Raw genomic sequence first — 26,109 nt, 5'->3', positions numbered from 1 at the left:
TCACAAAGTAAGGTTTCCTTACCTGTTCCCATCTGTTTGATGCGTAGTTTAAGTGTTGTGGACGATAACTCGTGCTGAAGATCACTGTCTTCTTTTTGAAGCTCGGCGAGTTTCAGGAGGTCGATCCCTTGGAAACTGTTCAAGGAAGTTATGCGAGATAAGGCGTCTGCAACTACATCGTTTGCTCCAGAGATGTGTTGAATGTCTGAAGTAAACTGCGAAATGTAGTCCAGTTGTCGAGACTCACGGGGAGAGTACTTGTCAGAAGGAGAGCTTAGCGAGAAAGTGAGCGGTTTATGGTCCGTGAAAAGAGTGTACTCACGGCCTTCGATATAGTGTTGAAAATGTCGCACAGCACAATACATAGCTAGGAGTTCCCTACCGAATGTGCTGTACCTCGATTCGGTGTCTAGCAACCTTCTAGAGAAAAATGCCAAGGGTTACCATGAGTTGTTAACCCATTGTTGTAAGACTCCTCCGATTGCCGAGTCCGATGCGTCTACTGCGATACTAATGGGTGCTTCGGTGTCCTGATGTGCGAGCATTGTTGCTTTAGCGATCAGTTCCTTAACTGTGGAGAATGATTTTCGTGCGGTGTCGTCTAAATTAATGGATTTTGCATTTCCACGTAGTCGGTAAGAGGTTTCATGAGTAATGCGCATTTCGGTATGAAACGTCTATAGAAACTTACGAGGCCGTTAAACGTGCGTAATTGCTTGACGCTGGTCGGTTCTGGGTAATCCAGAATGGCGGCCACTTTGGTCCCAAGAGGTCGAATGCCTTGAGCATCGATAGTGTGTCCTAGGAAGTCTAACGGGTGGGTTCCGAATTGGCATTTCTGAACGTTTACAGTTATGCCATGTTTTTGTAGTCGTTCGAAAACAAGATCCAGATGCTTGAGATGTGTTTCTCTGTCCGGACTTGCGATTAGACAGTCGTCAACATACGCATGTACGAAGTTGAGACCTCGGAAAACGTCGTCTATGAATCTTTGGAATGTTTGAGCAGCATTCCTTAGACCGAAAGGCATTCGCAAAAATTCATAGAGTCCGAAGGGAGTTATGATAGCTGTTTTCTGTATGTCGTCAGTAGCCATAGGTATTTGGTTATACGCTTTAACCAAGTCGATTTTCGAAAAAACAGTTGTACCTTTCAAGGTAGCTGTCAAATCGTGAATGTGAGGCAACGGGTAACGATCGGGAATGGTTTTCGCGTTCAATCGCCGATAGTCACCAGTTGGACGCCAATCGTTGCTGTCCTTTTTAGGGACCATGTGCAACAGAGATGCATAAGGGCTATTTGACGGTCGTATGATTCCTAAGTCTATCATATGGTCGAATTCGTTTTTCGCTAACCTTGGCTTTTCAGGAGCTTGTCGTCGTGCTTTAGAGAATACAGGTGGTCCTGTAGTCGTGATGTGATGTGTAACATTGCTGGTTACACACGGTAGTTTCGGTTGAGTTTGTTGTATCCCAGGATACTTATCGAGTAGTGGCTGATAAAGTGGGTCGATCATATGCTTAACTGTGACTGGGGATAATCTGCAACCAGAAAAGGAAGTTACGCAAACGGACAAATTAGTGTTTCCGTCTACTAGCCTCCGTTTGCGCGTGTCGATGATCAGATTGTGGTGTTGTAGAAGATCCATACCAATGATTGGCATAGAAACATCAGCAACAACGAAGATCCAGTGAATGGGTTTGCGTAAACCCACGTTAAGGTAAACGTACCTTTTGCCATACGTAGCGATCGGTTTTCCGTTTGCCGCCTGTAAGTTTAGGGTCGATTCGTGTAGTCGGTCGTTAGGATTTGCTGGAGAACGCTAACTTCTGCGCCAGTGTCGACGAGGTAGCGAACTCTCGTTGTCACATCTGTGACGAATAACAGACGGCTTTGTTCGCCGGCTACGGTTGCCGTTAACGCGTGCCGGCTTGGAAGTTTCCCGAATTGCTTTTCGAATCAGTCGGTTTCGTGTTGGGAAAATTGCGGGGTTTTCTACAATTTCTGGAAAACTTTCCATACTGGTTATGATACCAGCACCAGTCGGGGTTATCTGCCTCTCGTGGTCTAGAGACAGATCGCTTACGAGAAATGCTTCTACGTAGTGTGCGCGATCTCTTACGGTCGGTACGAAGACTAAGATAACGCGTGAGTGTGTGACATAAGTCGTTTATATCATTCTGAGTCGTTTGAGGTTTTTCTTTGACTGAAAATACCTCGGTAGTAGAAGGTTTCGTAATTTCTAAAATGCGGTCAGCAGATGCAGCTAGCTCGTCTATGGCGTTGTTCTGGAACGAGACCAGAACTGCTTGCACCTGTTGGGGAAGTTTTGACAAGAAGAGTTGTTTGAATAGACCTTCGTCGAAAGTTCTTGGGCCTATTACCTCTCTCATCCGTTGCAACATGTCCGTCGCAGAACCGTGTTGCAGGTCGATGTTATTGAAGAGTTGATCTAACCTTTGTCGATCGGTTAGGTCTCCTCGTTTAAGAATCGAGCGTTTTAAGATTTCGTAAGGATCGGAAACATCACTAGTAAACATACTAGGTGTTACGTACCTGTTGAATTCGCGCGGTAGTGCCTTGACTACTGCGAGGAATTGTGCACGTGTGTCGATCACGCCGTGCTCGGAGAAGTCGGCTTCTGCGTAGCAAAACCAGGCTTCGATGTTGTCGGGCCAGAAAGGCATCAGTTGAAACGAAGGCGGGGACAAAGTCTTAAGCTTGAGTACTTTAGGTGTCTGTTCAGTCATGATGAAGTATGAAGTACGATAATGAACGAGGGGAAAATATGTATATATATCCAAGAAAAAAAACACGAAAAAAGATCACAATGTTTCAAAAAAATAAAAAAATAAGGCAATGATATATAAAAATCCCAAAAAGGAACAGACTCACAGTTACAATTAGGTGTACCAGATCACGCCGGTCTCACCAATGATAATGTCCCAGGTATTCAGTGTTTGACAACGCCTAAACCAGTAACACCTTCTAATATATTTCGTTCCCACCCAGAGAAATCAAAAGACAGAGTCGAGGAGATCGGAAGAGTATATTTGGCGATGACCAATATATCGGAATTCTCTGATCTAATCTGGCTAGCGGTTGCGGTTGATGTTGAGCATGGCGTTACCACACGTGATCTGGTGCGGATGCATGACCGAGAGCCTTCAGCTAGATGAGTCCACTAAAACATATGGTCAGCATCCAATGTCGAAAACTTAGAGCTATTTATTTTGGGATTTATTTGCCTCCACAGTGGCTTGTTTTACTACGCAAGAGTACAAATTACATATTTGAAATGTTTGGCTATTTTCACTGGCTCATCGAGATGTAGAATTTTTATTCAATGAAGCCAATCTCATACGTAAGTTAATCTATTTTAACTTTTGGGTTTATATCTCAATTCGAGCAGCTATCTTTCAGACGTTTTGGTTGACCTATTCAAATGGTAATGATGACTAGTAAACCAATTGTTCATTTGTTAATGATTTAGTTATATTGTTTGGAGTTTATATTTCTGTTGGTTTTCTTACGAAAAACTTGGATATATTTATAGTGTATTAAAAGTCCTTTTATATCACACAGGCGCTTCCCTCGAGTTCGTTTTCTATCGAATGAGATTCCTTGACCCGTCTGACTCCAGATTAGAAGGTTTCTCTTCGAATAAATTTGTTACTTTTTGGTATGCTAGACACGCAGATATATTTTGGTCATGACTGCTAGTCTCGACATCTCGTCGAAAAGTTCTGATTTTCAAGTCGTAATAAATACGTATTTACAAGGACTATTTGTGAAAGACTCATTTTCTGGAAAAATTCGTCCTTATAACTGTATTAGTAAACCTTTCACGAAAATTATAGGATTAACCGAAGTTTTCAGCTGTAGGTAAACTGGTTATGAAGAAAACTGCATCTTTCTGAGCAAATCGAATTGAAACTACATTGTTTTCATGAATTAACATAATAATCTGTTGTACTCGTAAACATTTTTTATTATCCATGAATCACAGTTTGTTGTTTTTGTGGACAGAAAAGCGATTTTATGTTAACTCTTGAATTTGTTATCTTTTTATCTGGGTCTTCTAGAAAGTTTTAGCTGTTTGAGAGCTACTGTGCTAATTGGTCATTATAGTTTTTTCTTCCTAACGTGGGGATGATAATGTAAATGACATAAAAAGTACAAATCATAAACATAAAAATGGCTCATAATTTCGAACTACCTGTGTTACAGTGGATTAAAATAATACAATTACAGTTTCTGAGGTAAAAATTATTGACAAGGAGTTAAAATCCAGTATTTATCATGTGATAATAGTTATTAAGATCACGTAGTTGCATTGTATAAATGTAAATTCCTTGCTATGCAGACATTTCGCTGTTTGAAAACGTCCATGAGAATAACTCAGTTTAAGTGGGAGGAAATTAAAGTCATAACGTTAACACTAGAATCTTATAACCAGGTACATCTATATCTTCCTGTAGTCGTCGTTTTACACCAAGAATTGTTTATATTTCACGTTCATTCTGTGAGTTGGTCTGAAACGATAATCGTTCTTTTAATGTACAAACTCCATATTCCTGGTAGATATGGTTGATGTAGTTGAGGAAAACATGGAATTGAAACTCTTCAATACAGTTACGGTTGGAGTAACGAGATATATAATATAGACTTTATCTGTCTGATGTATGTCGTTTTCACTGATGACTTAGTTATCACCTTCAGTCGGTTGGTCATTTAAAACGTGAGGACAGGCAAATATATGCATCGGCTGCCATACCGCATTAACACAACAAGATGAATACCAAATTCATAGAAGCGGCTACTTCAATGGTAGTAATATATGTAAAAAACGATCAAATATAAGGATATGATACAAGCAGAAGGAATTAATTCATAACGAGAAAGATATGAGATAATTTTAATCTCATAGTTTAAGGGAAGACAAAGAGCGTATACACCTACGCCATTGTAATCGATTCTGAGCCATACCACCCAGAGTCTCCAATTACTGGTTACGATAGTCGCGTGGAGCCCAACCGAGTATTCTGCATCTACCAACATGGGTAAGATTAGAAGTAAGTAACTTCAAGGACTGATGCCACGTTTTGGTTTGGCCGCCCCTAACTTTCTTCCAATCATCCCCAACACTAGTCAGCATTGAGCGTCGTGGTAATCGATGTTCAGGCATACGTAACACGTGGCTCACGATGAAGTGACAACACAATATATAATTCCAGTAGTTGAGGAGAAAGTTCACTACAGTATATGTTTACTAATGCTTGAATGTCGATTAGATATTGGTAAGCTAAACTTTCAATCTATGAAACTTCGGTTCAGGTCGTACACCATCACGTCAACGAAACCAGACAATTTTATATTAATCAATCGTCATCATATCTGTTTGAAATACCGTATCGTTATGGTTACAGATAGAATGTTGAGGGATAATAATTCATAAAACAACACGGATTTACGACATTTTCCCCGGATATTACACACAATATTTATTTGTCCCACTATAGATAGCTTAGACGTGATCAGTTATTTATTCATGAACAAAGTAGAACCTGGTACAGGTATGCGTTAATCCAAGCTGTTACTCCTCAAATAACCACCAGGGAAAATAAACAGCAGAGAAAACAAAAAGTATTCAATCGAATGGAAATATGAACATAGGAATTGTTTGTTTGAAACTTAAGGATGGGATTGGATAAAGTATGAGTTAATGATAACTCCCGAAAATCAGAGCAAGGTAAATAGAGCATACAGTTGCTCCTCTAGACCCTGTTTCACATCTGTTCCACTTCTGCTTTGCGCTAGAAGTTTGCATTTCTCGAAATGACAAGAGTTAGCAGATTTAACCACATTGATTTATGTCTGGTTAAGATGTGGTCCCCCCGTCCTTCATCAAACTACCCTTATGTCAGCCGGGAAAGTACGTTATAGTAAATAATAAATCAATAGGCGTAAGTGATGTTACAAACATATCACGTGGTTAAATTAAACACATACGTATATATAGGATAAAGGATCGGTATTCATTTGAAGTTGACATAATGAAGCGAAGTTGTACTTGAAAGTTAAAATTTACCATTCATTCACTCAACTTTATCTGTTTAACATAGTGACCCCACAGGGAGATATTGTATGCATATTTAGTGACATTTTGTATACTGGTACACCTTTTGTCGACTTGAAATATTTCTTTTCGTAAAACTTCTCATTTTATGTTTCTGGAGCCTTGTACCAACATAACAAAAATGAATCTCATTCAATAGGCGCTCGATAGATTTGTTGTGTTTAAATTCTGAAACATGTTTGTTCTAGAATATAAAGCCCTTCAATGGGAAATACAATGGCCTGATAATAGTTGAGCCCCATAAAAACCATGACACACTTAGATTTATAGGTGATATCACCGAAGTTAATCGTTACTCGGGAGAACGTCTATTATTTGTAAAACTGAGTTATCATATGATAGTAATTTTAACAGAAATTAAGATACACTTTAATGAAAATTTTTTTATTTAAGTTAACTTCAATCTCTACTGATCACTTCTATTAAATAGTTTTGAGAAGATTAATCTGAACTTTTTAATTTGGTGATTGATTACTTCACACGTGACTTCTTGATTATATTTTGTATCACCATCTTAGTTTATTAGTGTAGTTGTCATTTATTTTCACACTGAACTGATATTGAAACAAAATAATGACCGAGAAAATTGTGCTAAACAGTTAAGATTCTATTTAAAACCATTAGCTATCACTCGCTATTATGAAAAGCGTCAGAAAATAGAGATCTCGCTCAAAAAGTTGCATCTCAATGTTGATTTGATAATAAAAACACAATGGGATTTTATTTGTTTCCAATTCACATTTTCTTTGAATAAATTTTGGTTAGGCAAGAATATAAGTGGTAGAATTTTAGTTCATTTATTAAAAATGAGTATCAAGGAAAACTATTCCACGGATAGATTATCATTTTTCCGCTTATAGATGCGATCACAGTTGATTTATCCAAGACTCCAATAATAAGAACACACAAGAGAAAATAAGTAGAAATAAATCTAAATTATCCAATTTTATCTCACAATTTGTTCTCACACCTCAAAAGAACTCATAGAAATAACACTTCTTGACTTGACACGATATAATTTTATGACATTCATCATACTTATATTCCTTGTTTAAAAAGGAAACGAAGAGTACAAAATACTTTTGCTTAGTTTGCTGATTATTAATCTCTTGTATAACTCCGCTTATAAAGTCAGGTCATTTAATCAACTAAAATACTTTACTCAAATATAACGTCCTTCGCTTAGCAACAATATAGATTAATTGCATAAAATGTTATAAATTAAAGTACATGTTCAAAACTATCATTTACCATTTATGAAAATAGTATGTGATGCACTTCTTACTTTCTACATATTACTAATTGGTCTATGAATTACTGTCATGGAGTATTTTACTGTGAAAGTTTAATGAAGTTTCCCTCGTATTCAAATAGTCATTATGTCTTTCGAAAATGTCTCTATAAAAATTAAGTTTTATGGTAAATAAATTGATATGGTTATATTTGATCTCATCATTTACAAAGTTTAAAAATTGTTAATTTAAATTTTGATCTACAACCGTTAAATGAACATAAATTTTCATTTATTTGTTACCATGTGTTTTAGATATATGATCAACAACATCAGTACATAATCATAAATATTATGCAATCAGATCGCATAGGTACACTAAAAAATAATGGTTCAAGAGTACAAACAGATGCTCAATAATTAATAGAGTTTTTTGATATCTCTTTTAATATAGTCACAAATTTATTTCAAATCGTTTATGAAGATTGCTCTTTCTAAAATCTTACCCTTAAAACTTCATGTATCTCTCTACAAAATATTAATTTCATTCACATTTTGTATAAATTTAGGTCAAACTAGATATTATGTTTTAAATAGGCCACCTATAGAAGTTCCTAGATGGGTTTATTCTTTATCAATACTTTTAATCGAATTAGATAACAAAGAGAAATCTTATTGTAAGTTACTACAGAAATTATTTTAAGATAGATGTGCACTTGTCAGTGCATGTATATTAAGACTGGTTATATTTTAAAATAAAGACGCTATCATTCAAGCTTTGTTATTAATACATTCGATTATAGTCCCCATTACTTTTGTAAAAAAACCAATTCATAATATGATACATTTGACTGCTGTTATAAATAGTTTATTTCACTAGAAGATCGATGCATTTGGTCGATTACAAGTTTCTTGGTTTTGAGAATATAATAAATCATTATCTCGTATATTGTCTTGGTAGAAATGCATTTTGTTTGAAGGAATAAAGTTTGCTTAGTCCCGTCATCACGGTTTTTAGCACGACATTTATATTTACATATCTATAAACAGTCAAAAAGCATTTATCGAATAAGGGTTTCTCCATCTCTAGTTTTTCACAACAGTTTCTGTACTAAGGGGATGAACTGTACTTTATCACAAATTAACAGACGTTTCTGATGTCAGTCATCAAAATCCGACTTCATGGTTTGAAAACTAATACACTCATAGGACACTTTTAAGGTCCTAGAATTGATTCTGTAAATGATAACAAATAGGCAACTCAAAAGAATCATAGAACATGGGGAAAGAGGTTTCTACAACTCCATAATGTGGCGTGATTTCTAAATTAACTCCCTTATACTTAAGTAAGTCCTTATTTAGATCTCTGTTTAGCTAAATAAGCTTTTAAATAATTACTCGCTAACTTTGTAAAAATGGATTCTCTCTGTAAATTTTTGTAAAACTATTGCCACCACATCGTACGTTCCTTATAGCTAGAAAATTCGGCCACTAGAGCGGTGATAAATAGTGGTGGACAATTGGTGGTTCGATAGCTGAAGTCACTTTTATTTGAATAACTTTAAATTTATTCATTCAGTGAAGTCGATTTCTTTACGAGTACTTTTATGATTTCGTCTTTTCATTTTTTAAATTCAGTTTTTAAATTGACTGATCGGATCATATTAGTTGTTAGTTCTACAATTTCCAAAAATTACTCGATTAACTTTTAAGAAAAAAGGGAGAAATTTATTGATTGACAGTTGTTATTGGATTTTTGTATAAGGAAGAAATACAGGATAATAATGGTCATAAGGAAATGAAAAAATTCAATTATATACCCAGAAATATTTACATCTAACAGACAACTAGAATCGGTCATAGTAAGTAGATACAGTTACTTCTTACTTCTTTTTAGATCTTGAGTTCCCATATTCCTTCATGGATACTTTTTCAGTATGTCATGTCGAAACATACTCTCAGCTTTTCTTCTGAACGTTGTTACTAGGTTATTTTATTTTCTTTTGCTATCAACTTTGGTATTTTTGTCTCGTTTTGGTAATGTGGTATCACAACTCCAGTCAACGCATGTTTGTGTCAGTCTCCACGATTATGACTCGACCACCAGCTACCATCTACTGTAAGATAATAGACAAAATGACAGAATAATTTGTATAACTCGATTACTTGGAATTAAGTCGGAGAAATAAATTTACATCATCTATCATTTGTCAAACATTTGGATATATTTCATAGTAACACTAATACTGATATATTCCAAAAAGCCGTACGCTAACTGTTAATATTCTGTAGATGCAATCGAAGTGTAGTCAGTCAGTTACAACGTAGGACCAGGCACATACATGCATCGGTCCAAGTTGCCACACCTCATTAGCACAACAAGACGAACACTGGATTCATAGAAGCAGTTAATTCAATGGTAGTAATATATAAAAGAAGGATTGCAATAAGGATAAAGTGCAGAAATAAAGAATCAGTTCGTAGAAAGGAAGATGTGAAATAATTTTAATCTCATAGTTTAAGGGAAGACAAAGAGCGTATACACCTACGCCATTGTAATCGATTCTGAGCCATACCACCCAGAGTCTCCAATTACTGGTTACGATAGTCGCGTGGAGCCCAACCGAGTATTCTGCATCTACCAACATGGGTAAGATTAGAAGTAAGTAACTTCAAGGACTGATGCCACGTTTTGGTTTGGCCGCCCCTAACTTTCTTCCAATCATCCCCAACACTAGTCAGCATTGAGCGTCGTGGTAATCGATGTTCAGGCATACGTAACACGTGGCCCAACCATCTCAGTCGATGAAGATTCACAACCTCATCAACTGACTTACCATCGTTCCCTAATACCCTGCGTCTAACCTCGCTATTACTTACCCGGTGATCCCAGAAGATGCGGGCAATATTTGTAAGGTATCTGTGATCAAATACTAATAGTTTACCAGTATCTTCTACTCTGAATGCCCACGTTTCGCAGCCGTAGAGTGGAACCAATCGAACTGCCGCTCAGTATACTCGTCCGTTAATCGATAGACGGATATTTCGCCTTCGCCATAGGTGACGTAAGTTGGTAAAAGCCAAATAAGGTTTTTGAAGTGTAATATAAGTGTGAATAATAACTAGGTCGAATTCACCTTATGATTAAAAATTAAATCATTAGAAAATACTATTCACAAATTAGAGATAACTCAATAATACTGAATATCACTGGTTATACTGATGACAATTTATCTGCATTATGGCACTACATAAATAGAAGTTAGTGATTATTTGATACATAATAAAGTTTTTATCGATCTGTATAAATACAAATCTATCTTAAAATTAAGCTCCTCAAGATATGGATTTGTTCAGTTATTTTAAGCTAGCATAGACCATAGATATAGGTGCGGAAGACATTTGAAAGGGAGGATATCCGCTTACCTATTCTTTAATTATATGCTAACTATTTACCTAAGGTACATGAATTTATAAAAGAGTAAACACGAGAAAAAGACCGTTTGAATATGAAATATTTCAAAACTTACTAGTCACATATAATAATGAAGTTTTACGTAAATTATATCACTGAAATTTAATCTAGCTTTAATGAAAATTTTTGAAAAGTTGATATCATATTAAATAGAATCTAAACTTAGATAACGATAAATTCAAACCATCATATGGGTTTAGTAAAGTTGGAGTTCAGTAAGCTCCTTCTGTTCCTTTTAAAGCTTGTTAGCTGGATGTACTGGCATCCTAGTGTTGATGTTTCCACTGTGATTGGTTATCTGGACTCAGTAACTTAGCTAATAACTGACTAGCGTTTAAAGAGAAAGGAACTGGGTTTTAGTCTCAGTGTGAACATCAACAACGGAGTACAAGTACATTTATCTCATAAGTCCCAAACAGAACGAAACACATATCCTGGATTTAACTGCTAGTGGTAATCCAAATTTATTAAAGCTTATAGCTAAATGATAGTATCAAGACCAAACAAAACAGTCCTTGACCTTGACAAGAGAAAAATGCAAACTCTGACAGACTGTAGTGACTTCTTCTAGAAGTACGACAATTTAATTATTCTAAGTTTATTTAAAGAGCACGCTAAAATTTGTATTGACATTTCAAGATTAGAATTTGAAGTGTGTTCACGTGAGTTTAAAGATCATAGGTTAAACATATGAACATACTGATTTGTGAAATAGATGTGAGTAGAATATAGGTGATTATAAAACATGTTAACAAAATTCGCTCATTTAAATTACCAAGAATCGGATTTATGTGTTTAATCAGGTCATCTAAGATCTCTTAGGAAAAAAGAATAATCATTTAGTTTAGTTGCCTATTAGGAATAGAAACTTCCTATGGAAGAGATCTTACCTTAAAATTATATCTTTCATACTGTTTCTGCAGTCGTCTTAATTTTGTGCATAATTTTTCCATTTTTTAAAAAAAGATTCTTGATTGGGATAGTAAAGAGTTCTTAGTCAATTAGTATCGTCTTTAAATACACTAAAAATTTAGTTAAGATGAAATGGTATTTACAACACAGTATAATGGTCGTAGACAACTAATAAAGAATTGAAAATTTGGTTTAGTTAAATCCAGGTCATATCCACGTAACATTTAACGAATGGAATAAACAAATCGCAAGTATAATTTCAGTACTTAAATTGAGCCCACTGAATCTCTGAGGAAATTTCTCCATGTAAAATAACATTTTAAAGATGATTAAAAACATCATGTACTTTTTTAAATCTTATTATTCTTAACTAATTATCTGTAAAAATGTTATCGAACATTTGTGAAAGAGAATTTTTATTATAATTTCTCACTATAAGTTTATGGAATGCGACAAAATAATGTTCAGTATGAAGCAAACGAACATTATTCGGGAGTAGAGGAAGAACAAAGAATTGGGTAGAATAACATGAATTCATTTTATTTGGTAAGGTTCTCATCGGCCGTTTATATGTTTTCATTCTCATTACTCCATCATGATTGTATATACTTATTTTTACTGTTATAAGTATGCAAACTTTACAATAATTTTGACCGTTAAATATGATAGGTTGTAAACGGCTGATGAGAACCCTGCGAAGTAAAATGAATTCACGTTGTCCTGCTCAATTTTTTCGTTTATTCTGTTCAAGATAATAAAGGCAACAAAATGTATGAAATTATACTGGAAAGTTATTAGTTTTGGTCATTAACCTAAAAGGTTTTCTGACTACTGTCGTACCGTCGGTGCTTCTGCTGTCAAACGATACAGATTGTCATCTTCAATTTCTGAAAGTTTCACACCTTTGTACAGGATTGTGTTTTGGTGGCAGACAATAGGTTCAAATTTAAGGTTGAGGAAATCAGTTTCAGGCTGATTCAACGGCTTTATTCTAATAGATAATATCAGCGAGGTCATGGTATTGATATATAGTAAGGATTCAGCCCAGCTTGGATTCTTTAAAAAATAAACATTGTTTCGATATTTCATATTTTTGAATGCTAAGACTATTAAAAGAAATTGTACAGATACCAATTAGAAGTGCACTTATGACTATTCATTCACAGTAAGATAAACACAGTGGAGTGTTAAGTAAACAACTAAGAACCCTTATAACCAGACGGTATATTCTTACTGGTATTCTTAAAAATCAGGGTTAATCGGAATGCACACATGTTTATTACTAATTCTAATTAAAGAATTTAGACAAGATAGAACCTTTTACAAATTAATTCATTTACTTTATTCAAGTGTTCACAGAGTGAAAATAACAAACGAAATTTTATTGTGACCTATGAATAAGATGTGATAAGATGTTATGAATCACTTATTACAACCTGTATAGTTTTAATGTATGGTTTGTACTACAAATGTTTATACTGAAATATAATATATAGAATACAAATGAAATACCACTTCATGTAAATCTCCACTTGATTCAGTCTGTGGGGAATATATAGAGAATAAAAATTATTCCATTTTGAGGATAATATAATTAAGCTTAATGTTGAATCAGTGTAAAGCTATGTCATTTAAAAAGGATACGTAAATTTATCGAATTCTTATCAACACATTTTTATATAAAATTTTAAGGCCGGATGTATGAAAGTAATCACATATTATTACATACTTATTACCAAACAACTTAAGTTATCCATTTGTTACACTATTTTATTGTGATTGAATCAAAATATATTACGATAATTTTATAATTATTTCCTTCATTAAAATTAATGTTACGAGATAATGTTATTCAAAAAACATTTGACTAACCAACTGTAACACAAACAATAATTCATAATAAAATTGTCATAAACAACATCTTAAACTTTGATTATTTTGTGTTAACTATGGACTATAAACTAGATAAGATTTATGTGGCACATTGTACTTCAACCGAAAGGAATACTTGATTTTGTTCATGTATCTATAAGAGATACAATACATAATAACAGAGAAATTATCCGAGGCAATAAAACTTTAAACGTGTTTTTGTTATAAGATTCTTTAAAGTCTAACTTGCAAAATACACCATTCAGTTTTTGTACATTGTCAATACATCAGTTATACTTAGTGAAAACAAAAAAAAAAAACACACTTGTCAAACAATGAGAATGTTTTTCTAAAAATTGTAGCACAATTTTTCACTTTGGATAGAAGATATTTCTTATAAACATTTTGCCTAATGTCAACGAAGCAAGGATACTTTCCAAGATAATCTATTCAGTTTTAATATAAAAAGGAAGGGTATAACATTTTATTCATGGACATTTGAAAAACAAAAAATTGACTTCGAAAAAAAACAACAATAACTTTTTAAACAAGTTTAACAATGAAATATTGGATTATTTAAATTACAGTATCATTGAAGAAATTCAGTCTACATATATTTGTTGTATTTTTCCTAATATATTTATCACAAATTAGTGAAGTCTAAAGTTAATTGAAAATAATGGATTTATTTTCTTGCAAATTTTGTATACAGTTAATCATTTATAACAGACATTTGAGATTAAAATTATTCTGAAAATGTAAGAGAAGACAACATTTTATGTCATTCATTAAAAAAAAATCTTAAATGTATTTAAAAAGTTTTTCAATAAGTTTTTGAAGTGAACTCAATAAGGTTTATGGAAATTCTTATGGTATAAATATGAATATTTGATTAATAAGTAGTAAGTTCAATAAGCAACTTCAAAGAGTTCTTGAAGGACAACATTTAGTTTCAATGTTAACACTTTGTATAATGTAGCTCAATCAAAGGCACCTATGAACTCCAAGTAATTTATAAAGTATTAGGTTAGGGATTGTGTAGATTGTTAAGTTCTTGATTGAGATCGTGAACCGATTGACGTTAGACCACCAGTGAAAACTTGGAAGCACTGGACGATCGGGTAGAAACAGGTGTCTACCTCAGTACAATGGAAGATGGTCGCGCAACTTCGTGGATTGGTTGAGATTAGACATTAACACCATTGGATGCCGGCCGGCTCAGTGGTCCAGTAGGTTAAGCGTTCGCGCGCGAGACTGAAGGCCCTGGGTGCGAATCTCATGAGCGGGATCGTGGATGCGCACTGCTGAGGAGTCCCACAATATGACGAAACGGCCGTCCAGTGCTTCCAGGTTTTCAATGGTGGTCTAACGCCAATCGGTCCATGACCTCAATCAAATTTTTATAAAGTAATTAGATTGTGATAATTCTGTATACAATTTTAGCGGTACAAATACATTCATCTGTCTTAAGCTTATTATTACATCATATTCCATCCATTAGCATTTATTGTTTTAACTTAACTGAAAGAAATCTTCATTTTAAGTATTTGCAATCTGATCTACATCGTTGCATTTTTATATAGGCTTTCAAACATACAAAAGATGATATTTTCCTAAATACTGATTACAATACATATTTCTTTGAGTAATCCTAAACGTCTTTGTATTTGCATATTGTTGATTATATACAATTACTTTTATAAATTCTAATAAAGTAAGAACAACAATGAATGTAGATTAATATGAATTCATTTTTACTTCATGAACTTTCATCAGTTCTGTACAACCGTATTCGTATTGTAATATAACGTAATATTAAATGATAAACACTGATGACTGAACCACTGAAGTATTGTGTGTGCAAGTATAAGAAACTCTGGAGATAGATGTAGAAAATACAAAGGGAGTTATATAGTAATAATCTAAAGTTCAGAAATCGATAAGATGGGTTACGTAGGTTTCAGGTGAATGAAAATATCCAACGAATGAAAACGTGGTTTTGAAATGGATGAAATGATTAGTTAAGTAAATATCACTTAATATAGTGTAAATAATACTGCTACTACTATTATTCTTAATGACAATAATAGTTTATGAGGATGTAATGAAATTTCATTTTTTTCTAAATGTATAAGATGGATTTCAGTGTTTTAATAGCCGTTGCTCCGGCAATGTTCAATAAGGTTGTAGTCCTTTGCTTTTTATTTTGAAAGCGTCAATGAATCGGCCATCATTGATTAAGTATCGAGATACTGGACTGTTGAGACCTTTGAATTAATAGGTGTAGAGTAGTAACATTTTTTATATCTTCACTAAGACATAAGTAACATATAAATCTATTAATTCAATTGAAAATGGATTAGATGACCCATCTATTCTATATCATTCTATACTTGTATCCTAACGGGTATGTCGAGGCAATCAACACAGGATGGGCGTGTTCCAAATAAGACTAATCGATTATCATTTAAAAATATCAGCAACGTGATGATCTATTCCATTTCAAATTGAACTAAAACTCATAACTGTTGCATCAGTGAGTGGCTATCTAAACTCAGTAGTTAAGTGGATAACGCGATGGTATTTGAGGCCAACGGTACTAAGTTTGAGTCTCGGAGTAAATGTTTGTCCTGGAATGCAGGTATGCTCAGTTGATGGGTCTCGAATAGGACGAAACTTGCTTTCTGGATCTTAATGCTAGCCACATTACATCTATTTTCATAAAAATGAGTTATTAATTTCTCAAAAGCATATATTGTCTAGTTCATAACCAGTCTTGAACTTAATAGTAGTGAACCTTGTTTCTTCTACTCTACGGATGATAAAATCAATATTCACAGATGGCAAACTATAGATGTACCTTCAATTCCATGTATGTATATAGGCATTTAATATTATTAAACATTTTAGCTATTAGTAACCATTATTTTATCATTATTATTATTATTTTTTATTCCTCTCAAGTCCTAATTTCATTTTTTTCAACTGTTTTCTATTTGAAAAGAAAAAGAAATAGGACACTAAAATAAATGAGTCCACCTATTTCATCATTTTCTCGGAATTTATTGTTTTGGAATTTGTGAACTCTTCTCTTATTGATTGTATATATGTCTGTTGTTTATTTTTTACGTATTCATCTTTTTAAAAGGTTTCTAGTAGCAAGACAATGATTATTTCAGTGAATGAAAAGGTAAAAATATGCACGATCAAACTATATTTATACAAATATATCTGCACATTTAGCTTATTGTTTAGATACCCTGTTCATAGTATTTGAAGAAAAAAGCGATTTGACACGTGATATTTAGAAAGATAATCTCTTTCTAATAACACAATGACATACAATTGAATAACGATTTAACAATATCTGTTTATTAAAAAGAAAGTAGAACAAGTGTTTCACAATAAGACGAGTTAGTGTTTTACTCAGTAACTCAGTTTTAAAAATCAAGAGCATACAATACAGATGTTGAGTTTATAGTGTGAGCACAGCTGAGAAGAACCCAATACAAAGTTATGTATTAACTAGGAGATAAAAAATATTCTACAATTTTTAATATAAAATAAGTCTCACTGACTGATCAAAAGTGGGTGAGTCCCTGTCAAAAATCATATTCAGTCGTATTTGTAACTTTATTTTTACCGATAAAAAGGAATTACATCAAAATCAAGATGCTTTTTTATTAAATTTTTCCCGTGTCTGATAATGGGAGGATTTTTGTCGTTTATGCTTATCATAGATTCAACTTAAACACACAAAAACGGAACAAACGTATCAACAGAGTAGCTGATATTAAAGTTGACTGACCATAGTATCTGTACTTTGCAATAGTACTAAATAATGGAATATATAAAAATGAAGAACATATTTCAAGAGAAGGCAATGATTGAAATAGGGTATCTAATGCTAAAATGTTACAGAATGAATGTAAGTCGACTAATAGCATACCAGAGATTTATTCCCTTACATAGAAAAAATTAACTGACATAACTAATCCGATTTAAAGTCAGCTCATGACTGTAAAAATATATAGTGAATAATATTTGCTTATCTTTTCTTTTTAGCTGTTAATCCTCACTGTAATTCTTTGAACTTGCTGAACATTAAATAAAATAATAGTATTGATTTATATTTCTTTTCAAAACTTTATAATCTATCGTTGATGCATTCATTTCCGTAATTATATGTACTTAAGATATTTCTAGAATGCCATTTTTCTCAATTTAATGTGCTTTCCTCATTGTTCAATAACAAAAGCATATTGGAACTTTGACAACGGCTACCCTTGAAATCCAGGATATGCATCTTATCCTGTTTGGAACTTGTCAGTTGGACGTACCTGCATCCCAATGTTGATGTTTGCATCGAGATTCCAACCCAGCCGGTTTTACTCCAAACTCTCAAGACGTTATTAACTGAACTATTGAATTCAGATAGCCATTGGCTTATGCAGTGGGACAAATTGTTTATTATTTGTAATGTTTATATCTTTCTTTTGTTGATATCAAGGACTGAGATTGATCAGCTGACGAGTTCCGTACAGGAAAAACGTCTGTCTTATATTCCACTGCTAGCCACTACCCACACGGCGAACTACGGTGCAAAGTCATGCATGGAAGACAGCTGTCAGACTCATTCCAGGCAAGGACCGTAGTCAGACAAAGCTGCCTACTCTCGCCCTTCCTCTTTCTTCTGGTCGTCGACTGGATTATGATGACCTCCACATCTGACGAGAACCACGGAGTACAATGGATAGCTTTCATGCAACTAGACGATTTGGAATTCACAGATGAACTGGCTCTTCTATCCCATACACATCAACAAATGCAGATGAAGACAACTATCTTCTCAGGATGCACATATACCAAAAGAGACTAGTCAGCTGTAGTCTTTGAGATTAACGAAAAGAAGATGCAAGCCCTATTAAATGTATTTTATTTCCTTATATATTGTTAATTGTTCACAAATTATAAAAAACACGAGAAGTAAAATCTAAATTCGGTTTATTTTGTAAATCTTGTCCTACTTGTATTGCGTACAATGATCAAACACATTTGTGCATGAATAATATCAGTTGAACTATTTATCCGATTTTTACATTTCCATACAATTTGTCAACTCAAACTAAGTAATAAATTACCGAAAGGATATTAGGCAAAACCCACATGTCCTTTACCATATATATTTTGCCGAAACTTTATGTTGTTTGTTACGAAACTTGTAATTGAAAAAAGTTGATAGAGATCCTCTTGGATAAGTTAATGACACTGATAACTAATCATCAATGTTATAACTAAAATAATGTAGATACTCTTTTATTTTGTACCAATATTAAGTAGTATAACAATGAATAGAATCTCAAGGAAAATTAATTTTGGTGTCTGGCGTTACGATTCAGGGTATGATTTTAGTTCTACATAGAACATTGTTAAGCAATCTTTTTTGAATGATACAATGTGGCGTTTACGTTATCCTGTGTACAAATAAATGAAAAACAGTATTATTTTTCTATTTTCCATATTAACATAAATTAGAGAGTGAAGTATGTGTTGTAGCCAAAAAAAAGAATGAAGATATGGTTTAGAGTGTGAATGAGGGCTAACACCACAATGTATTAGATAAAAGATAGTTGAATAATGCCAATCAAGTATACATCCCACAGGTAGAATGAATAACTAGTATGTTTGTTGAATAGTTACTTGTAAATGTTTTGGCTATTCGGTATTTACTACACATATTTCTTCGGAAAAATTACAATGGAGAACTGCTGCATTTCACTGACAGACGTGATTCATTTCATGATGATATTAGAATTATCGGTTGATTAACCTTTTAAAAGTGTTCCTGTTTAAAAAAGTTTCACAGATATTCAAAAGGCATGTTCACACTAACTAGTAAACAGATCAACTATTTTTTACTTGACTAAATAAACGGGTATTGTGAGATTGAATAGGATTGATTAAAAATTTATGTATACATGTTCTGTTCGAAAAAATTTCGCGAATTATGCTACAAAGGTTGTCATTCATAAATAAAAATAAGTAAACGATCAATCAAACCTTTCTTAAAGATTTGCCACTTTGAAATGGTCTGACCTTGGCTGTTTGTTTTTGTTTAGCTTCTAGTCAATGAGAGCTATAATTTCTTTTATTCTATCCAATAAACAGGTAATATGAGTTTAAAAGTTTGTTCTATAAAATTTAAGGTAAAATAACTGTTACTTCAGGTTACTTTGACCACTCACCAAACTTAACTCTTATATGGTGTTTATATTCTCGAAACTGAAAATGATCATGTGAAAGTGATCTCAAGACGATGTAAAGACATAAAAATGCGGAATGATGGGATAACTGTAAGCTTTGCCTCCAAGGATATTCAGAGATGCTTCTTATAATTGAAACGAAGATATAACTAGTGCATATCCACAAACGAAGAGTACTTTAAAGGGAACAAGATTGAGTTTTTTAAAATGTTATAGGATAGATCTTTCATATGCCGAGTTCTCGTTTGTATTGAACACGGTAGTACCTAATAATTAAGCAATTTCTTCCTGTGTGTATGACATATCTTAATTTATGATAAGAAGTTCACTGTCTTGTTAGTTTAAGCACTGAAAAGTTTGAGAAAATCTCTAGGACTATTTATATACGCACTTGTGTAAACAGTAGATTAGTATATTTTTGTTGGCCCAATTTCCAGTGATTCACTTTATTTTAGACTGTCGTATTCAAAATCTAAGATGCTTAGTATCATCAAAATTTTAAATTGCTTAGAAATTGTTTATTTTCATATTCGTAAGTTGTGTGATAATCTGAATTTAAAATAAACATATTTCACCATTTATACAATAGGTACAAGCTAACTCACAGACCATAAAGTCACCTGACAAGTACCAAGGATGGTTAAAAAAACTTGGTGGAAAACTAAAGATTTGGAAAGAAAGATATTATGTTTTAACAGATACACATCTTTACTATTATACTGGAACTGACCGAAAAAAACTTCTGGGTGAATTTTGCTTAGATTTCGCACAAATAGAATCCGATACTGGTGATTTAGAATATAATGGTGATAAATCATGCTTATTACTACTTAAAATTAGTAAGTCTCCTAACTATTATGTTTTCATGTCGCTTTTTTTCAATCGAAGTCTTTGTTTTCATTCATTGTATTATTATTATTATTATTATAGACTAACAAAAAGTGTTAGATAAGAAGGGGATGGACACAAATTTTATACTTCTCAAGTTCCAACTACAAGATGAATTTATATTTGTAAATAGAGTTAGTGTTTAGACTGGTACTAAGATCAGTGTCATTAAATTCTATCGTTAAATACATTACCGGTGAAAGAGTTTAACAGGAAACGTACATTAATGAACTTTTTAATTAATATTTTCAAATATCATAAATAAACACAGTAAGTGGTGCATGCTACTTATGTCGACAGACATAAATAATATGTAACACCAATCAGAAGTGGAGTGCCTGGAAGCGGAAGATTGAGAAGATTGAATTGAAGAGAATAGGAATGTAAACAGAAAGTAATTGTTATGACAACAGGAATGAAAGAACGATGAAGTTTGAGAGATAGTTGATGGAAGATGTGTAAATGAAGTATTTAATGTATGGTTTCCGAAAAACACTCTGTAATTTTTCATTAATTAATAGATTGGTCTTCTCCACTTGACCTTGTCGCTCACTACAAGTACACTACATTACTGTAATAGCTATTTTGAGTGACAGATATTTCTTGATCTATAAGGTCTCCTTATCAATAAGTATTTCATAATCTTATAAGTTGTCACCTAAACTTAATGTAAGCACAAACTGCGTAAAAAAGCTAAAATAATCGAAATGATAAAAAGAAATATGTATTGTGTGTGATGCAAAATCAATGAGCTGAAAATTCTATGCTGGTAGCAGTGAGCACTACAAACAACAATAATGTAATACAAACTGACATTAGGAAACTTTAATGGTTGACAAATGTTTTTACTAAATTCACTGATCATGTACCAATGTACATGAATTTTTGTAAACACTGAATATGGTTGATGTGTGAAACAAATATAAATTACATATGTTCAAGGCAAAACATGACTGTTTGTTCGTGTTACCATTCAGTCATTAACCCATAAAAAAACAACCGTCTAGTGCTTCGTAATTTTCAGTGGTTGCTTAACTAAGACCAGTCCATGATGTAAATCTTCACAAATCCCTCACACCAACAACAACTACGTATTTACTAGTAACTAATTTCGACAGTTGACACTCAGAGTTCTAATGAAAGTTGTGACGAATAAAGTTCAATTACACATAACTGGGACCATAATGTAGTTGCGCAATGTAACGAATTGATTGAAGTCGGACATGTAAACCAGTGGGTGCCGGCCCAGTGGTTTAAAGGCTAAGCTCTAGCTTCGGTTTGGGCACCCGGGAAGTATAACAGCCCTCATACAAGTCAAATGAGATTTGTGTAGCGCATATGTATTTGGTGCCCTCTTGTACCAATATCTATGCGTTCAAATAAATAAGTAATAATCTAGCCATAAAGCATCATAGTCCTGGGTTCGATACTTGGTGGGGTCGTCGCTACGCACTACGGAGTATCATACTGTAACAAAATATATGTCCGGTGGTCCTTGTTAAAAATGTCTGTACATCAATAACTGGCGTGAGCGTTAACATTAAATCTGGGCCTGGTCGTTTACGTTTTATAATTTCTACCGATTAAAAAAATACCCTTAGAGTTCTAGTTCATTTTCAGTTATTCTTACAATGTGATTTAAGATATTTTGTAAGGGCAATGTAATGAGAAAACAAAGCTGATATGATAATCATCAGATTATTTTACAATATATATTTATGATAAACTGATCAGGGGGAATTGGTATGAAAATTAGATAAAATCAAAATAAGTAGGCCGTAAGGATAAAAAATATAATCACTGCAGGCACCGGTGATTATAGTTCAACAAATAACATAAATGATGCAAATGATCCAAACTTTTAATATATAGCTGTACTTTTGAACAACTAGTAATCACTTCTGGTATTGTGTAATGTTATTGTATTGTCACAATTAATCCCTGGAACGAGTACTTAAAATTCTGATGGCTTAGTGAAGATCAACTAAGGTTAAGAGGAATTGTAAAATATTACACTTGTATAACATTTGAAATACCACGTTTTGGAACACAGTAGCAAAAATCTACAGGATTGGAATTAGGTGATCATGTATTGTAATGATTGAATAAGAGCTAATGGTAGTGTGATTGAAGATTAATTTATTAATAATAAAGTAATGAACTAGGACAAATTTGGAAAATATTATAACGGTGTAATCAAGCGAAAGGAGTTTAGAAATGTGGTGTGATCAAATACGTGAAATAATACCGAACGGAAAACACATACCCTATCTCCGACTATTGATGGCAATAGATTCAATGTAGTTGAAAAAAAATATGGTTTAGTTGTATTTTAATTACCTTAGAAATTTCATAATGTCTATCTGATTATCTATGTCAAAGAGAAATTTGAAAATTATGCTAATGGATTTCCTTATTTGTCTTGTATGAAGGATTTTTAAAACGCATTCGTTAAATCTAAGATAAGCCTTTCGTTCTGTTTGGTCAACTTAACATGTACGGGTAAATTTACTCAGATAAAGGTGGTAATACATTAACCTTTGATTAAACTACTGAACATGCTGTTCAATAAAAGACTGTCAGTTTGACTGCTAGGTAGGTTTTGGTTCATACAATGTTAAGCCTACTATTAATTGTAAGCAGCTGATATGAATTCAATGGAATACGACAAATTAAAATTATCCTTATCCAATCGTTGATCTTACTCTTCTCAAGCTACTTAAGAAGGCAAACTATGTAGATTCCCCACAACTCATCAATTTTAAGTCATTGTGAAGTGAACGAGAACACAAGTGGAGGCAATCGAATGTATTTTAGTACAAAATGACAGAACAACTTAGTAAAATCTGAGAACCATACAGTAAATACTTCATTTGCAAGATATCAGTCAATAGTCTCAGACTTTATTGTTCCTTCGTTTCCACACCAATCATTCTTTGTACTTCTTCTCTTTTCTTTGATTTTCTTAACCTTCTGCCTCTAGGTATTTCACTTTCGATTGGTGATACATACTACTTATATCTGTCGACATCAGTAGCACACACCACAATTGAGTTAAATTATTCTTTGCGAAACAGTGAAAAAACTCGATTTACCCGTTCATTTGTCTGCATACACCATAAATTTATAATATCGTGCTATAATCTAAAACTCACATTTTGACTAGGCTAGTCTTTTCCATTTATCTACCTTTAAAACTGTGAATCAAAGTTTAAGATTAATTATTTAGATAATGGTATCAACATTAAGTAGCAAAATGCTTAATTTGACCAGTATTTAGTCAATGTTTCATTCGAAGGGAAATTTTGGCTGTTATATTACTTATTTACTTGCGACTGTTACCCCTCGTGAAGGGGCACAGGCCGCCTACCAGGATTCCTCATCGAACTCTGTCCTGAGTAATCCTTTCCAGTTGCTTCCAGCTGTCATTCATTATTTAGACGCCTGTATCCGATTCCCGGCGTAATGTGTTCTCATTGTTTATCAATAACAGTTTTTTTGATTTTGACAATAGCTGAACGAAGTAAATGAAAACCGAATTTTTTGTTTCATAACAACGAATACATGCGTTACTTGATGAATTAGTATTATCAAATATTATTTATTAGATTCCAATAATATCTTGCAATATCTGTTCTGTTAATTTATAATTTTTTTGGTCTAATTTGAAGTATAAACATATATGTATGAAGTTCTTCATGAAATGATGGTTTCATTTCTTAGCTTATCATATTTTGGCAAATATGAATATAGTCCAGGATCCAGTATACTTCAATGTAAATACTAATTGAATATTCTTTACTAATTATCAGTAAAATTGTAAATAAATGTTTAAATTATCCTATAAAGTAATTGGAGACAGTTTTTTTAGTTTAAAATCTATCACAGTGAATTAATTTTTTATTTATTCTTTACCCTTTTCACTTTCATGAATTGTAATCTGTCTGTGGGAATAGACGGTTCTTCGTCACTACAAAACAATTCTCATCATAATGATCATTCACAACAACAACACCAAAATCAATACCAACAGATTATACTTTGTGCCCCTAATCCACGTGAAAGAAAGTTATGGTTAAGAGCAATACGAAAAGTCTTATACCTACATTACGGTGGTGGTCAGTTATTTATTTTTAAAATGATTTTTTTATATTTTATTTATTTAACTGTAAATTTCGACCTAATTCCTAAATAATCTAAAAGAAGGTACTTGGCGTAATCTAAATTTCCGCATTGTTCAAAAAGATTTATGTTCATGATTCAATTGCCTGAATTGTTTGATGGATTTTGTCTAGTACTGCAAAAAAGCTCACAGATCGGTACATATACGATGTTAAAAAAGCAATGAAACAACTATTTAATACTAATTTAATAGTTGGATTCATGAGTAAATTGAAGCTAGACCACCATGGAAAACCTGTAACCACTGGACGGCCGTTTCGTTCTAATATGTGACTCCTCAGCTATGTGCATCCACAATCTCGCCTTGTGAGGCTCGAACCTAGGACCTATCGGCCTCGCGCGCGAACGCTTAGCATTTAGATCACTGGGCCGATATCTAATAGTGTTAATATCTAGTTTCAACCAATCGTGGATGCGCACTGCTAAGGAGTCCCATACTAGGACGAAACGGCTGTCTAGTGCTTCCAGGTTTTCCATGGTGGTCTAGCTTTAATTGACTCATGAATTCAATTTTTAAATTACTAAGATCTCCACAACACCTCCTTTTGATCATATTTAATACAACTTGAATAAATATTTAACTAAAATAGGTTTGATCTGTCCGATTTCTTGAAAATAATGATAACTTTGACATGAACGACTGCACTAATTATAGACAAATCTATTGGATACTTAATTATGGTTGTTACAACTCGTGGAGGAGCATAAACTGCTCTCTTGGATTCTCCACTGAACTATATCCTAGGCAATCCTTTTCACTTGTTTCCGATTGCTATTCAATCATCGGTCTTCTTCTTTTCCGTTTCCCTTCAAGTTGGAGCTTGCCTCGTGTTGCAGCTTGGTGATTTCCGTAGTATATATCTTATCCACTTCCAAAATGTTTTCCTAATTTCCTCCTCAGCTTGAACCTGGTTTGTCCTTTCCCACAGTAGGCTGTTGCTGATGGTGTCCGGCCAACGGACATTCAGTATCTTACACACACAATTGTTTATAAATATTTGTACTTTTTTTTATTATGGTTGTGGTGGTTGTTCAAGTTTCGGTTGCGTACAGTAGGACTGTTCGTATTTAATATTCTGATTGTGTTGTTGACTGACAGTTGTTTTGAGTTTCATATGTTGTTCAATTGTAGGAATACGAATTTTGA

The 26,109-nt window shown here is 33.4% G+C and overlaps 1 protein-coding gene across 1 annotated transcript in view; it reads left to right on the top strand.

The window, feature by feature from the left end:
• Positions 1 to 3,278: 3,278 nt before the first annotated feature.
• The window catches only part of ARHGAP25 (Rho GTPase-activating protein 25), a 57,661-nt gene continuing 34,830 nt past the window's right edge, over positions 3,279 to 26,109 (top strand). The window contains exons 1-3 of the mRNA XM_051212114.1: positions 3,279 to 3,364; positions 20,482 to 20,731; positions 24,737 to 24,898. Of these exons, the coding sequence (XP_051072252.1) occupies positions 3,347 to 3,364; positions 20,482 to 20,731; positions 24,737 to 24,898 (430 nt within the window). The 5' untranslated portion in view covers positions 3,279 to 3,346. The remainder of the gene's footprint in view (positions 3,365 to 20,481; positions 20,732 to 24,736; positions 24,899 to 26,109) is intronic.

Source organism: Schistosoma haematobium, chromosome ZW, assembly GCF_000699445.3.
Source record: "Schistosoma haematobium chromosome ZW, whole genome shotgun sequence".
Classification (NCBI taxonomy): domain Eukaryota; kingdom Metazoa; phylum Platyhelminthes; class Trematoda; order Strigeidida; family Schistosomatidae; genus Schistosoma; species Schistosoma haematobium.
This window is presented reverse-complemented; position numbering and strand designations above follow the sequence as displayed.